A 16,953-nucleotide genomic window follows, 5' to 3' on the forward strand; every position below is an offset into this window, starting at 1 on the left:
TTGATATATTGGAAGCCTATGTTTGGATATCGGAAGTGTTCCGGGTGAAATCGGGATTTTACCGGAGTACCGGGAGGTTACCGGAACCCCCCGGGAGCTATATGGGCCTTAGTGGGCTTTAGTGGAAAGGAGAAAGGGGCAGCCCAAGGTGGCTGTGCGCCTCCCCCCCTTCCCCTAGTCCTATTAGGACTAGGAGAGGTGGCCGGCCCCCTCTCTCTCTTTCCCCCCTCAAGGAATCCTATTCCAACTAGGATTGGGGGGGGGGAATCCTACTCCCAGAGGGAGTAGGACTCTCCTGGCGCGCCCTCCCTTGGCCGGCCAGCCTCCCCCCTCTAGTCCTTTATATACAGAGGCAGGGCACCCCAAAGAACACACAAGTTGATCCATGTGATCTATTCCTTAGCCGTGTGCGGCGCCCCCAGCCACCATAGTCCTCGATAATACTGTAGCGGAGTTTAGGCGAAGCCCTGCTGCTGTAGTACATCAAGATGGTCACCACGCCGTCGTGCTGACAGAACTCTTCCCCGACACTTTGCTGGATCGGAGTCCGGGGATCGTCATCGAGCTAAACGTGTGCTCGAACTCGGAGGTGCCGTAGTTTCGGTGCTTGATCGGTTGGATCGTGAAGACGTACGACTACTTCCTCTACGTTGTGTCAACGCTTCCGCAGTCGGTCTGCGTGGGTACATAGACAACACTCTCCCCTCTCGTTGCTATGCATCACCATGATCTTGCGTGTGCGTAGGAATTTTTTTGAAATTACTACGAAACCCAACGGTGGTATCAGAGCCTAGGTTATTTATGTTGATGTTATATGCACGAGTAGAACACAAGTGAGTTGTGGGCGATATAAGTCATACTGCCTACCAGCATGTCATACTTTGGTTCGGCGGCATTGTTGGACGAGATGACCCGGACCAACATTACGCGTACGCTTACGCGAGACCGGTTCCCCCGACGTGCTTTGCACATAGGTGGCTTGCGGGCGACTGTCTCTCCAACTTTAGTTGAACCAAGTGTGGCTACGCCCGGTCCTTGCGAAGGTTAAAACGGAGTCTATTTGACAAACTATCGTTGTGGTTTTGATGCGTAGGTGAGATTGGTTCTTGCTTAAGCCCGTAGCAGCCACGTAAAACTTGCAACAACAAAGTAGAGGACGTCTAACTTGTTTTTGCAGGGCATGTTGTGATGTGATATGGTCAAGGCATGATGCTGAATTTTATTGTATGAGATGATCATGTTTTGTAACCGAGTTATCGGCAACTGGCAGGAGCCATATGGTTGTCGCTTTATTGTATGCAATGCAATCGCGATGTAATGCTTTACTTTATTACTAAACGGTAGTGATAGTCGTGGAAGCATAAGATTGGCGAGATGACAACGATGCTACGATGGAGATCAAGGTGTCGCGCCGGTGACGATGGTGATCATGACGGTGCTTCGGAGATGGAGATCACAAGCACAAGATGTTGATGGCCATATCATATCACTTATATTGATTGCATGTGATGTTTATCTTTTTATGCATCTTATCTTGCTTTGATTGACGGTAGCATTATAAGATGATCTCTCACTAAATTATCAAGAAGTGTTCTCCCTGAGTATGCACTGTTGCCAAAGTTCGTCGTGCCCAGACACCATGTGATGATCGGGTGTGATAAGCTCTACGTCCATCTACAACAGGTGCAAGACAGTTTTGCACACGCAGAATACTCAGGTTAAACTTGACGAGCCTAGCATATGCAGATATGGCCTCGGAACACGGAGACCGAAAGGTCGAGCGTGAATCATATAGTAGATATGATCAACATAACGATGTTCACCATTGAAAACTACTCCATCTCACGTGATGATCGGTTATGGTTTAGTTGATTTGGATCACGTGATCACTTAGAGGATTAGAGGGATGTCTATCTAAGTGGGAGTTCTTAAGTAATTTGATTAATTGAACTTAAACTTATCATGAACTTAGTACCTGATAGTATCTTGCTTGTTTATGTTGATTGTAGATAGATGGCTCGTGCTGTTGTTCCGTTGAATTTTAATGCGTTCCTTGAGAAAGCAAAGTTGAAAGATTATGGTAGCAATTATACGGACTGGGTCCGTAACTTGAGGATTATCCTCATTGCTGCTCAGAAGAATTACGTCCTGGAAGCACCGCTAGGTGCCAGGCCTGCTGCTGGAGCAACACCAGATGTTATGAACGTCTGGCAGAGCAAAGCTGATGACTACTCGATAGTTCAGTGTGCCATGCTTTACGGCTTAGAATCAGGACTTCAACGACGTTTTGAACGTCATGGAGCATATGAGATGTTCCAGGAGTTGAAGTTAATATTTCAAGCAAATGCCCGGATTGAGAGATATGAAGTCTCCAATAAGTTCTATAGCTGCAAGATGGAGGAGAACAGTTCTGTTAGTGAGCATATACTCAAAATGTCTGGGTATAATAATCACTTGATTCAATTGGGAGTTAATCTTCCGGATGATTGCGTCATTGACAGAATTCTCCAATCACTGCCACCAAGCTACAAGAGCTTCGTGATGAACTATAATATGCAAGGGATGAACAAGACTATTCCCGAGCTCTTCGCAATGCTGAAAGCTGCGGAGGTAGAAATCAAGAAGGAGCATCAAGTGTTGATGGTTAACAAGACCACTAGTTTCAAGAAAAAGGGAAAAGGGAAGAAGAAGGGGAACTTCAAGAAGAACAGCAAGCAAGTTGCTGCTCAGGAGAAGAACCCAAGTCTGGACCTAAGCCAGAAACTGAGTGCTTCTACTGCAAGCAGACTGGTCACTGGAAGCGGAACTGCCCCAAGTATTTGGCGGATAAGAAGGATGGCAAGGTGAACAAAGGTATATGTGATATACATGTTATTGATGTGTACCTTACTAGAGCTCGTAGTAGCACCTGGGTATTTGATACTGGTTCTGTTGCTAATATTTGCAACTCGAAACAGGGACTACGGATTAAGCGAACACTGGCGAAGGACGAGGTGACGATGCGCGTGGGAAACGGTTCCAAAGTCGATGTGATCGCGGTCGGCACGCTACCTCTACATCTACCTTCGGGATTAGTATTAGACCTAAATAATTGTTATTTGGTGCCAGCGTTGAGCATGAACATTATATCTGGATCTTGTTTAATGCGAGACGGTTATTCATTTAAATCAGAGAATAATGGTTGTTCTATTTATATGAGTAATATCTTTTATGGTCATGCACCCTTGAGAAGTGGTCTATTCTTATTGAATCTCGATAGTAGTAATACACATATTCATAATGTTGAAGCCAAAAGATGCAGAGTTGATAATGAAAGTGCAACTTATTTGTGGCACTGTCGTTTAGGTCATATCGGTGTAAAGCGCATGAAGAAACTCCATACTGATGGACTTTTGGAACCACTTGATTATGAATCACTTGGTACTTGCGAACCGTGCCTCATGGGCAAGATGATTAAAACACCGTTCTCCGGTACTATGGAGAGAGCAACAGATTTGTTGGAAATCATACATACCGATGTATGTGGTCCGATGAATATTGAGGCTCGTGGCGGATATCGTTATTTTCTCACCTTCACAGATGATTTAAGCAGATATGGGTATATCTACTTAATGAAACATAAGTCTGAAACATTTGAAAAGTTCAAAGAATTTCAGAGTGAAGTTGAAAATCATCGTAACAAGAAAATAAAGTTTCTACGATCTGATCGTGGAGGAGAATATTTGAGTTACGAGTTTGGTGTACATTTGAAAAACTGTGGAATAGTTTCGCAACTCACGCCACCCGGAACACCACGGCGTAATGGTGTGTCCGAACGTCGTAATCATACTTTACTAGATATGGTGCGATCCATGATGTCTCTTACAGATTTACCGCTATCGTTTTGGGGTTATGCTTTAGAGACGGCCGCATTCACGTTAAATAGGGCACCATCAAAATCCGTTGAGACGACACCTTATGAACTATGGTTTGGCAAGAAACCAAAGTTGTCGTTTCTTAAAGTTTGGGGCTGCGATGCTTATGTGAAAAAGCTTCAACCTGATAAGCTCGAACCCAAATCGGAGAAATGTGTCTTCATAGGATACCCAAAGGAGACTGTTGGGTACACCTTCTATCACAGATCCGAAGGCAAGACATTCGTTGCTAAAAATGGATCCTTTCTAGAGAAGGAGTTTCTCTCGAAAGAAGTGAGTGGGAGGAAAGTAGAACTTGACGAGGCAACTGTACCTGCTCCCTTACTGGAAAGTAGTACATCACAGAAAACTGTTTCAGTGACACCTACACCAGTTAGTGAGGAAGCTAATGATAATGATCATGAAACTTCAGATCAAGATACTACTGAACCTCGTAGATCAACCAGAGTAAGATCCACACCAGAGTGGTACGGTAATCCTGTTCTAGAAGTCATGCTACTAGATCATGATGAACCTACGAACTATGAAGAAGCGATGGTGAGCCCAGATTCCGCAAAGTGGCTTGAAGCCATGAAATCTGAGATGGGATCCATGTATGAGAACAAAGTATGGACTTTGGTTGACTTGCCCGATGATCGGCAAGCAATTGAGAATAAATGGATCTTCAAGAAGAAGACTGACGCTGATGGTAATGTTGCTGTCTACAAAGCTCGACTTGTCGCGAAAGGTTTTCGACAAGTTCAAGGGGTTGACTACGATGAGACTTTCTCACCTGTAGCGATGCTTAAGTCTGTCCGAATTATGTTAGCGATTGCCGCATTTTATGATTATGAAATTTGGCAGATGGATGTCAAAACTGCATTCCTGAATGGATTTCTGGAAGAAGAGTTGTATATGATGCAACCGGAAGGTTTTGTCGATCCAAAGGGAGCTAACAAAGTGTGCAAGCTCCAGCGATCCATTTATGGACTGGTGCAAGCCTCTCGGAGTTGGAATAAACGCTTTGATAGTGTGATCAAAGCATTTGGTTTTATACAGACTTTCGGAGAAGCCTGTATTTACAAGAAAGTGAGTGGGAGCTCTGTAGCATTTCTGATATTATATGTGGATGACATATTACTAATTGGAAATGATATAGAATTTCTGGATAGCATAAAGGGATACTTGAATAAGAGTTTTTCAATGAAAGACCTCGGGGAAGCTGCTTACATATTAGGCATTAAGATCTATAGAGATAGATCAAGACGCTTAATTGGACTTTCACAAAGCACATACCTTGACAAAGTTTTGAAAAAGTTCAAAATGGATCAAGCAAAGAAAGGGTTCTTGCCTGTGTTACAAGGTGTGAAGTTGAGTAAGACTCAATGCCCGACCACTGCAGAAGATAGAGAGAAAATGAAAGATGTTCCCTATGCTTCAGCCATAGGCTCTATCATGTATGCAATGCTGTGTACCAGACCTGATGTGTGCCTTGCTATAAGTTTAGCAGGGAGGTACCAAAGTAATCCAGGAGTGGATCACTAGACAGCGGTCAAGAACATCCTGAAATACCTGAAAAGGACTAAGGATATGTTTCTCATATATGGAGGTGACAAAGAGCTCACCGTAAGAGGTTACGTTGATGCAAGCTTTGACACTGATCCGGACAATTCTAAATCGCAAACCGGATACGTGTTTACATTAAACGGTGGAGCTGTCAGTTGGTGCAGTTCTAAACAAAGCGTCGTAGTGGGATCTACATGTGAAGCGGAGTACATAGCTGCTTCGGAAGCAGCAAACGAAGGAGTCTGGATGAAGGAGTTCATATCCGATCTAGGTGTCATACCTAGTGCATCGGGTCCAACGAAAATCTTTTGTGACAATACTGGTGCAATTGCCTTGGCAAAGGAATCCAGATTTCACAAAAGGACCAAGCACATCAAGAGACGCTTCAACTCCATCCGGGATCTAGTCCAGGTGGGAGACATAGAGATTTGCAAGATACATACGGATCTGAATATTGCAGACCCGTTGACTAAGCCTCTTCCACGAGCAAAACATGATCAGCACCAAGGCTCCATGGGTGTTAGAATCATTACAGTGTAATCTAGATTATTGACTCTAGTGCAAGTGGGAGACTGAAGGAAATATGCCCTGGAGGCAATAATAAAGTTATTATTTATTTCCTTATATCATGATAAATGTTTATTATTCATGCTAGAATTGTATTAACCGGAAACATAATACATGTGTGAATACATAGACAAACTTAGTGTCACTAGTATGCCTCTACTTGACTAGCTCGTTAATCAAAGATGGTTATGTTTCCTGACCATGAACAAAGTGTTGTTATTTGATTAACGAGGTCACATCATTAGTTGAATGATCTGATTGACATGACCCATTCCATTAGCTTAGCACCCGATCGTTTAGTATGTTGCTATTGCTTTCTTCATGACTTATACATGTTCCTATAACTATGAGATTATGCAACTCCCGTTTACCGGAGGAACACTTTGGGTACTACCAAACGTCACAACGTAACTGGGTGATTATAAAGGAGTACTACAGGTGTCTCCAAAGGTACATGTTGGGTTGGCGTATTTCGAGATTAGGATTTGTCACTCCGATTGTCAGAGAGGTATCTCTGGGCCCTCTCGGTAATGCACATCACATAAGCCTTGCAAGCATTACAACTAATATGTTAGTTGTGAGATGATGTATTACGGAACGAGTAAAGAGACTTGCCGGTAACGAGATTGAACTAGGTATTGGATACCGACGATCGAATCTCGGGCAAGTAACATACCGATGACAAAGGGAACAACGTATGTTGTTATGCGATCTGACCGATAAAGATCTTCGTAGAATATGTAGGAACCAATATGGGCATCCAGGTCCCGCTATTGGCTATTGACCGGAGACGAGTCTCGGTCATGTCTACATTGTTCTCGAACCCGTAGGGTCCGCACGCTTAAGGTTACGATGACAGTTATATTATGAGCTTATACATTTTGATGTACCGAAGGTTGTTCGGAGTTCCGGATGTGATCACGGACATGACGAGGAGTCTCGAAATGTTCGAGACGTAAAGATTGATATATTGGAAGCCTATGTTTGGATATCGGAAGTGTTCCGGGTGAAATCGGGATTTTACCGGAGTACCGGGAGGTTACCGGAACCCCCCGGGAGCTATATGGGCCTTAGTGGGCTTTAGTGGAAAGGAGAAAGGGGCAGCCCAAGGTGGCTGTGCGCCTCCCCCCTTCCCCTAGTCCTATTAGGACTAGGAGAGGTGGCCGGCCCCCTCTCTCTTTCCCCCCTCAAGGAATCCTATTCCAACTAGGATTGGGGGGGGGGGGGATCCTACTCCCAGAGGGAGTAGGACTCTCCTGGCGCGCCCTCCCTTGGCCGGCCAGCCTCCCCCCTCTAGTCCTTTATATACAGAGGCAGGGCACCCCAAAGAACACACAAGTTGATCCACGTGATCTATTCCTTAGCCGTGTGCGACGCCCCCAGCCACCATAGTCCTCGATAATACTGTAGCGGAGTTTAGGCGAAGCCCTGCTGCTGTAGTACATCAAGATCGTCACCACGCCGTCGTGCTGACAGAACTCTTCCCCGACACTTTGCTGGATCGGAGTCCGGGGATCGTCATCGAGCTGAACGTGTGCTCGAACTCGGAGGTGCCGTAGTTTCGGTGCTTGATCGGTTGGATCGTGAAGACGTACGACTACTTCCTCTACGTTGTGTCAACGCTTCCGCAGTCGGTCTGCGTGGGTACGTAGACAACACTCTCCCCTCTTGTTGCTATGCATCACCATGATCTTGCGTGTGCGTAGGAAATTTTTTGAAATTACTACGAAACCCAACACCTGGTGTCCCAATGTGGGTCGGTCCGTCTCCCGTGTTTTATTCTTCCTCGCTGGAGACCGCACATTCACTTCATCGGTCTTTCGCCGGTGCTCATGAAGACGGCGGAAGGAGGACGACGCAGGCTTGGACGCCGGGAACCGCCGCCATAGGATAGGTTTTGGTGCGACTCTTTTTTTTGTTCTAAATGTTCGAAATGTAATTAAATCTGCAGTGTTTGTATGAAATCCGACCATCTTTGCATGAATCTTTTTCGGTTTGCTGAAAAAAGAGTTTGAACTGTATGCGGCTAACGTGGGATGGTGCCCTCCTGCATCCGTGTCCACGGACTGGTCCTCCATGTCTGTGGACGAATGCGGGAGGATTTTCACAGGTCGCCGTTGGAGATGCCCTTTTGCATGAATTTTATTCGGTTTTCTTCAATTTGTATGAAAATCATCTAATTTGCATGTAATTCGTCTGATTAGTTAAAATTCGATTTGAAATGTATGCGGCTAGATTTGATTGTCACCTCCTGCATTTGTATCTGTGTCCGTGAACCGGTCCCCCTATCTGTGAACGGGTGCGGTGTCCAGTGTGTGGGTCATCATTGGAGATGCCCTAGTGTGTGTTTCAAATTTGGATCTAAAATTACTACATGTTGCAGAAACATCTCCTGTGAACATTCACACACAAAAAATCAGAACTTTTGAAAACATTTAAATGTGCTTCGTTTTCAAAGTCAGGACTGCAGTCCCGCAAAAAGAAAAGGAAAAGTCAGGACTGTAGGACCATAGAAACATCACTTTGCTACCGAACCTATTTTGTCCTGTCTGTAGCTGAGGCACCGTGGCGCGCACCAGCACCACCGAGGGACGGGCGAATCTCCACATCGGGCACCACGTGCCAGCGCCGATCACGGATGGACGCAACGCAGCTGCACGTGGGCGGGCCCCAGCCCCACGCCAAGAGGGTCTCGACCGAGACCGACCGGGGCTCGAGGCCGACGAAGCGTGCACTGTACCGAGCTGCCCCCGGGCCCCGGCTACACGTGCGTACGACTGGCTTTGACCGCCGAGCCGGACCGTACCGTACGAAGGAGAGCAACTTGTACAGCCCCTAGCCGTAGTGGCTCGCAACCAACAGCCGGCACGCACGCACGAGTGCGTCGCGTACAGTATCGGCAATCTCCCGGCCTGCGCGTGCACTTGTGGCCGAAGCAACCGAGTACCGTATGTAGCGTGCGTTCGTGGCACACCGCGCAGACATGTACGCACTCCGTACGTGGATTTCAGCCGTATAATAAATCAAGTGTACATATTTCTCGTCCAGTTCCGTCAGGCTGTTGGTGGAGCATCATTGTCCGTCCCATTCGCGTGGCTCTTCCAAATATCTGACGTGCAGTTGAATTAGTAACAAAAACTCGAACCATGCATTCCCGTCAGCCACGTTTTTCTAAAAAGGAGGTTAAGACCCCGGCTCTGCATCAATCGATGCATACGGTCATTTTTATTCATTATTTAACATAAGTCTAGCAAGGATATACATCGGGCCATTCGAAACCACCACTCACATCTACAAAATTTGATAATGTGGAGTGCTTTCACTTTCTATATCTAAAACCGGTGCGGTCGCCGATTCATCCACATAACGTATCGGAACCACAGTCGGTGCAGCAAACCTAAAACATACATCACATGCACACGTTTTAGGCACCTCCATCATCATCGAAGCGCTGACCCATCTTTAGGAGAGAGATCTGCATCATTCTTGCCAGTCCGTTCATTCGTCACGCCACTACGGCGCCCAATGACGTGAAGATTCTGAATGATGCGTCGTGCTAAGCACCTGCCGACCAGGCATGACACAACGTAGCACCTGTTGGCCAGGCATGACTTGACATCTCCACCGAAATCTCCGTGAAAGACGAAGCCGCTCCACCTTCTGCCTCTGTCTTCCAGCTCTGCTCCACAAACGATGCTCACAAGAGAGAAAACGAAACCGCAGTACCGCCATCGCCCGATCTGAAAGACCAGATCCTAGGGTTTTCCCGGGAGCAGCACAAGTGGGTCGACAGTAGTCACACGATGATGCCTTCATCAAGATAACGACGCGGGACGCCGCCATCGCGTCGGTTTTCAACGGCAACTATGTCTTCCCGACTCGTAGCCGGAACTAGATGGCGGACTCGAGATCTGACCATTCAACCTCATGCCGACCACCTCCGACGAAGGAGATAGCCACCACCGCCAGCGGCACCAGCCAGATCAGATCTGACCGGAGGCATCGCCGACCAGTCAACCGTGGCCACATTCCTTCTTGATCCGCCCTCCCTACGAAGCCGCCGGAGCAGCGCTGAACCGCCGGGAAAGACGAAGACCGAAGGGCGATCTCGCGCCTACGGTCCCTCCAGACCGCGGGGCAGCAGCCTAGATCCTCGCCGTCCCCATCACCGCCGGCGCACGTCTCCGGGGATGACGAGGTGAAGGAGAGGGGAAAGGGGGTGGCGGCCGGGGCGCCGGGGTTGGCCCCCTGATCGCCCTGGAGGGAGCGATTGAGGGAGCCCTGGAGCGATACGAGGGGAGGCTATATGATACTCCGTATGTATACGGGGTTGTTTGGTTTAAGACTAAGTTTGCCTAAGGTTGCCACATCTAAGGTTAGGCAAGTTTGACTAGCTTAGGTGGGTGTTTGGTTCAAGCCACACCTTAGGCAAGCCACACTAGGGTCCCACATCACATACTCTCAAAAAGTGTGGCAAGATTCCCTTAGACTTACCAACTTGTGGCTCTTATTTTGAAGAACTAATCTTAGTCAAGTGTGGCAACATTGTATGGCAAAGTATGACATGGCTAGGCCTAGAACCAAACAGCCTCTAAGATTGCCAAAGATTACCACATCTAAGGTTAGACAAGTTTGACCAACTTAGATGAATGTTTGGTTCAAGCCACACTTTAGGCAAGTCACACCAGGACCTCACATGACATACACACAAAAAGTGTGGTAAGATTGTCTTAGGCTTGCCAACTTGTGACTCTCATTTTGAAAAACTAACCTTAAACAAGTTTAACAATATTTCATGGCAAAGAGTGACATTGTTATGCCTAAAACCAAACAGCCCCGTATGTATCCATCAGTCGCACTCCTTGCCATTAGAGGCATAATCGTCAGCCCCATGCCCCTAATTAAGCGCACGTGCGAGATAAATCCTATGATATGCCGGATAGTTAGGAGTGAAGACTGTATCAATAAGTCGATCATCTCTTGATCCGGGTGCAACGCTATCACGAGGAAGATCACGCAGAAAAGCAGAGCGGATCGCTCGGTAAACTAATGACTCAAGATACTATCTAGTACTCTAGTTACTGCACGTAGTGGTACAGACCAGGCCAGGACGGTCGTAGTAGCATAACTTTCTTTTAGGGAAGTAGCTAGCTTAATTAAGAAAACTGACGGCACAATCAACCAGCTGCGCAGCTGGTGCGCGCAAAGCAGAGTGTATCTCGATCTTGCGATGATCCTGCGACTGTGATCGATGTGGTGATCGACTTTGTAGTACAGTAAGTACTTGTTATATGAACTGCGACCCGATCCCGCCGGATTTGGCGCTGAAATGTCACTGTGCAGCACAGTATTCTTCTTGCTTTCTCCCATTCCCACTTTCATCCCGTGAGACGGCCTCTGTGAAATTAGTTAAACAAGTACGCTCCTTCTGTCAAAGCAGTTCATTGGCTGCTGGCCTACTGCCGATTATCATCGGTCCTCGAGCCGCTTATTGGAATCTTGTGCACAACTTCCGTGTCACATCGTAGAGGTCATTTTAGACATTATTTAGGCCTTGTGTACAGTGCTGTAGATGCTTAAAAAATATCTCAGTTTTTTCTGAAGCGAAATTGCTTTATGGACAACACTTGCCGCACAACATTAAGCATCAGTAAAAAGAAAAAATTTACTTCCTACGCACTGTTGGCACTGCCACGTACGATCGTCCATGCATCGGCCACAACTTTGTGTGTGTATAGCAACATTCTTTGAAAAGCATTAGTGTCTATTTCTACAGGAAAGACGCGTAATTAAGCGTCTACCCTCTAACAAATAAGCACATGTGTTTAAGAAAGACCATTTTGTTTCTCTAAACACCTCCCCTAAGCGTCTTGCATTGTACAAGTCCTTCATAGTTTTCTTTTACAGGTGACATTATTAATAGTTAGTTGCTATTTGAACTTTTTTCCCTCCAAAAAGAGCTTATTCAGTTGTTTACCTCAAGTCTGTGTGATGTGCCAAAATTTACCTATTTGAAAAAAACCTTCAATATTTTACCACCTTATTATCTTTGTTAACGTGATGGACTGGCCCACGGGTCAGGATGACATGGCGACTAACTGGCCTAATAACTCAACCACATACTATGTAGTATGTCCTTCTTTCAACTCAAAACAAAAACATGTCCTTCTTTCGACGTGCCACAATAGGCTCGTATAGTGGCAAGGCGACGATGGCACTTGTTGGCGTAATTCTCGTCCTCATATGCATCATCAAGGAGTGCTTCTTCTTTGTTGGACTAGAACCATTCGGATATGAGGTTGTCGTGGAGGTTATTTGTGCCTTTCCTAAGGTTTGATTAGGCGGTCGTGTGCATTTCTATGAAAGTTTGCTCCTTCGACGGGGTCGAAGCCAGTGATGATGGGTTGACGGCACCCATGAGTGTTGGTTTTCTTCTTCGAGGCGTCTCCAAAGAATTGGTAGTGAGGTCTAATTAGGTCAGCTTTCATGTCGTCTATTTATTTATTTATTATCTTTTTTGGTTTTGGGCTTAGTTTCCCTCATATACCGTGCCACTCCATATTTCCCCTTTTTCGTAATCACAGGAGCACCCTATCCCGGTATCCCCTGGCGAATTTGTGTCATAAAATCACAACATACAACATCAGTGTGTTAGGTTAAGGTAAAATGAAAATTGAGTAAAATCTCAACTTTGCAGGAAAGGGAGAAGCTACCACAAGTGTGCAAATGGAGGAGAGAGGAGCAATGACTTTGAGAGCAGGTACTCCTAAGATAACGTAAATGCGTGAAAATGTTTTAAAATATGTGTTCTTCTATGTGATGGTAAATTATCATCAACAAACAATATTGCCTTCAAGAGAAGAAAACATGAACTTTTGTTCTCTAAAAGGGTTAAGAGGGGTGCAAATCTCATAATTTTCCATGGTTTTTTGCAAGTACACAAAGGACGCACACACGCATATAATTTGTTTCAGATTTTTTTTTTGCATTTGAAAATTTACCTTTCGCAACCTGAAGTAGATTAACTCTAAATCTTGAATATATTTATAAAATATACTACTATATTCAGTAATATCAGCCTAGTATCAAAGATGTTGGTGTGTCCTCTATATTGATGTCAAAAAACGTTTTACATTATGGGACGGAGTAATATATTTTTAATGTGTAATCTCTCCATTTCCTACAAGCTTTTTTTACAGTAATCTCCATTTCCTACAAGCTAATAAATCACATAACATATATTTCAATATATCGGTTGTATTTACATCTTATATTATAGGACAGAGAGAATATTATATTTCAAACTGACAAATAAAGTCCTCATTCAGGTGGCAAATGAGCGTATCAGATGCTGTAGGATCAAATGAATCAATGATAGTACATCCCTAACACCAAGGATCAAGTCTGGAAAACAGTGCATTTGAGTCTGGAAGACGGAAGCCATGAGCAATACACGCTGCCACGTATGTCACGACAAGTGGATGTCAACAGGGAGCGATCGATCACATGCGTGCGGGTTCCAATAGCTGGCAAAATACTCCAAGGTATGAAAGTCGGCGTTGTGTACTTGTCTTGAACAATTGTTCTCCAGCGGAACCCCAAAAAACAGTCCGTAAACCTCCCTTGAAGCGACAAAAAAGAAGAAAAAACAAGGATCAAGTGGGCGTACGTGTGCATACGTACGTAGGTATCCAACCCTGATGGAAGCGCATGATTAGTCTGCCCGTGCAATGCATGTAATCTAGGTGCATCACGTACGGTTGCACCTAATCCCGCTACCGATCGAGCTGGGCTAATGCATTGACCTGATCGAGCTGCAATATCTTGCAACCGACTCGATCGATTGGCCTGCGATCACACGCGTAGTACAGCGCACGCACGGTGGCGCGTACGTGTATATACAATTTCTACACATTCAATTATGGCCTAATCGATCGTTCGTTGTTTGAGCTATGCAAATCATGCATATGATTTACTAGGTGTGTACAACTGTACGTACGTGCAAACATAATTGTTTCTAAAGCTGAAAAACTCGAGAGCGAACTTGTTGAGATATCGGGCTGACCGCGCGACACACGTATCGTCAAGCCACGATAGAGGCGCCAGGGGAGGAAGAACTAGAAAGAAAGCTTCCATGACAAGCGGGCGGAGCTTGCCTTCATGCATGCTCGTATGAAGCGCCTCGGGTCTTGGGAATGGGTCTTGATGTCGATGACATTAGAGCATCTACAGCCGGATATATCAAATATGGCTCTTAAAACGTCCGTGGACGCGTCCGGGCACGTCTTAAATTTCTTTTGTTGCATCCGAATATCTCATACTAGATTATTAAATCCATGCAAAAACATGCAAACGAAATAGCATACGTACTACTTCGATAATTTGCAGCATCCATGCATTAGAGCCAGGTAATTCAACAATATATAAAAGTGGCAGGCACCAAATATAAGATGTCCACATCTTATACATCCTTACATAAAGTGGCACTGGGGTTCTAAACATAGCTGGTTACAGACCATAACATCACAAAAGAAACTGACTACAGAATGTTCCTGGTGCTCTAAGTGCTCTTGGTGTTGCTTTTAGCCTGCCTACTGGCTGTGGGAGCAGAAACAGTAGAAGCTCCTTTCAGTTTCTTTCCTTCATCTTTTTGCTGCATTCCCCTTTCCTCTTGGATGTTCATCTTGCAAAAAGGGGAGTTAGATTTTTAATAACTATTCCAAGAATGAGTGAAGGCAGAGCATGACATGATAGACAATGCTTATCCACACAAACTCTCTTCTTATAGCCTTTTTGTAAAGCTTTTAGTCTACAGCTTCTTCTTACCTCAGTTTCTACAAGAGGGGTTTTTCCTTTCCTCTTCCTGCTGCCATGAATTGCAGAGGTTGATGAAGCAGACTGTCCCTCCTTAGCTCCCATTATGCTTCCAAATGGAGTGGAAGAGTGGTTCTCCTGGTGCATAGCAGGGTGCTCAGCCTCACATGGTGAAATGTATTCCAATGGGCAGGAATCAGGTATAGCAAAAGGTTTGAACATTTTGGACTCAGTTCCTTGTACAATATAGGTCCAAACATTAGAGGTGATAAACAGGGTGCTCAGCCTTGCATGGTGAAATGTATTCCAATGGGCAGGAATCAGGTATAGCAAAAGGTTTGAACATTTTGGACTTAGTTCCTTGTACAATATATGTCCAAACATTAGAGGTGATAAACTGCTTTGCCCAATCAAATTTGTTTGGTGTCAATAGGGCTACAGAAAGAAAATTTACCCATTCAATTGGGACTTGAATTACCTCTTTACTATCTTTAGATGGAGCAAAGTGCTTTTGCCATATGTCAGCCCCTTCTTGACCAAGCAAGATAACATATGTTTGTTCTTGAGGAGTGTCAGCAGCTTCTTCTGGTTGTAGAACAGACACTTGGTCAGTAATAACAGGAGTAGAGTTCACTTGATTAACTTCTGAATTATGGAGATAACAAGGCACTAGGAAGCCAGGTGGGGCCACAAGGTCTAAGTCACTGTGCTCACCTGAGATTGCAGTAGTATTCAACTCTTTGGTGGGTGCAGGAGGGTTGGGTGTAGCCTGAGGAACCAGGATGATATTTTTGGTGGTGACATCCATTGTAACGTGTTTCTCCCTATCTGGACATTTCTTGATGACAGTGGGTGAAGCAGAGTTCTGTCTGATAGGAGTGAGTGCTTCTAGTTGCATGGGATCAACAGCTGAATGTTCCATAATGGCCTCTAGGTTGAAATCAGGTGTCAGAATCAGATTAGGTTGAGATATCATTTTTGCTTGTTCCAATAGGGGCTCCAAAGCATTCACATCCAGTGGTTGTACTGGCAAAGGGGGCCCATTGATATCATTCAGGTCAAGTACTTGTAACACAGGCTGAGCAGGTGGCCCATTGGCAAATTCAGCTAAAGGTGCAGAGTTGTGTGAGGGGGCCAGAGACAATGTAATGTTACTGTTGGCATCTTCAACTGGCATGTTCTCCATGAGTACTGGGTTACGATCTTCTGGTATTGGTTCCATTAAATCATCAAGTTGCATAAATTCTCCAGGGCGCATCTCCATGTCAGGGGGAGGGGCTTGTGGCATAGCCCAATGCCCCCAACCTGGCAAATCCTCCTGTTCAGCCTCAAAATCCTCCTGCATCTTGCCAGGCCGAGCTAACATCAGTTCTAGATTTGGGTTTTCCAAGTTTAAGTCCGGGATGTGGTGCAAGTCATCATGCTCATGGTGTTGAAGGGGGGGGGCAATAAAATGATTGTGCTGGTTAGGATGGAAGTTTGCTTGTTGTGGCACTGGGTGTGGGTTACCATAAGGCTCAATGGGGTCCTCATCTGGAACAACCTCCCACCAACATCCTCTCCTGTTGGACAACGTAGAGATCGATGGAAGTTTGCTGGCTCACCTAGAGATTGATGCGTGCAACAACGAAGGACACGACCATTGTCGCTGAGAATGCTCATCCAAGTGGTCGAAAAGAATGCCGCAGAGGCGGCACGTCTTCGCCAGAGCAAATTTCATGAATGACAAGACCCTCCCGAGCGCCTCTTCATCTGCCGCGTCTGCTCGGCGGTGAAGAGGAGCAACATGACTCGACCTTGCGATGATCACATATGGTACATGTTAAGAGAAGGTCGACGACATGCTAGCGAGGAAGGAGATCGATCGTGCGCCGTTCATCGTGTTCTTGTGTTAGTCCCTCGTGTATATTATTGGTAAGGGAGCTCAGGACCGCAATTTTTTTGCCCCAGTATGCATGTTTGCCTTAGCTGTTCCTCTTCCTTTTCTGGAACGCACAAGAGAATTGCAATCATACCATTAAGAATGGTGCAGAGACGCGACGGCGGCTGAAGCACAAGCCTAACTAACAACCACCAAATTCACCTACAAAAAATCTAGACAACTACCCACCTA

General features: G+C 45.5%; 1 protein-coding gene across 3 annotated transcripts; it reads right to left on the bottom strand.

The window, feature by feature from the left end:
* Positions 1–14,448: 14,448 nt before the first annotated feature.
* Positions 14,449–16,708, bottom strand: LOC147990328 (uncharacterized). 3 transcript variants are annotated; one of them, XM_087526532.1, is made up of 5 exons: positions 16,445–16,708; positions 15,555–16,179; positions 15,319–15,425; positions 14,853–14,978; positions 14,449–14,709 (listed from the first exon to the last, which is right to left on the bottom strand). In XM_087526532.1, the coding sequence occupies exons 2-5, from the start codon at positions 16,126–16,128 to the stop codon at positions 14,587–14,589; spliced, it is 930 nt and encodes a 309-aa protein (XP_087382658.1). In that variant the 5' UTR covers positions 16,129–16,179; positions 16,445–16,708; the 3' UTR covers positions 14,449–14,586. The 3 variants fall into 3 exon arrangements, with proteins under 3 accessions (XP_087382658.1, XP_087382656.1, XP_087382653.1); XM_087526530.1 differs by having other exon boundaries at positions 15,319–15,422; positions 15,555–16,708; XM_087526527.1 differs by having other exon boundaries at positions 15,555–16,708.
* Positions 16,709–16,953: the final 245 nt, after the last annotated feature.

This window comes from Triticum urartu, chromosome 1A (assembly GCF_056163025.1).
Source record: "Triticum urartu cultivar PI428250 chromosome 1A, HENAU_Tu73, whole genome shotgun sequence".
Lineage (NCBI taxonomy): Eukaryota > Viridiplantae > Streptophyta > Magnoliopsida > Poales > Poaceae > Triticum > Triticum urartu.

Coding starts and splice junctions, on each gene's coding strand:
- LOC147990328 (XM_087526527.1), bottom strand. CDS start 16,206: ATGTTAGCTCGGCCTGGCAAGATGCAGGAGGATTTTGAGGCTGAACAG. Junction 14,979..15,318: donor CATCTAAAGATAGTAAAGAG/GTAATTCAAGTC, acceptor GCTATGCACCAG/GAGAACCACTCTTCCACTCC. Junction 14,710..14,852: donor CCCCTCTTGTAGAAACTGAG/GTAAGAAGAAGC, acceptor CCTTTTTGCAAG/ATGAACATCCAAGAGGAAAG.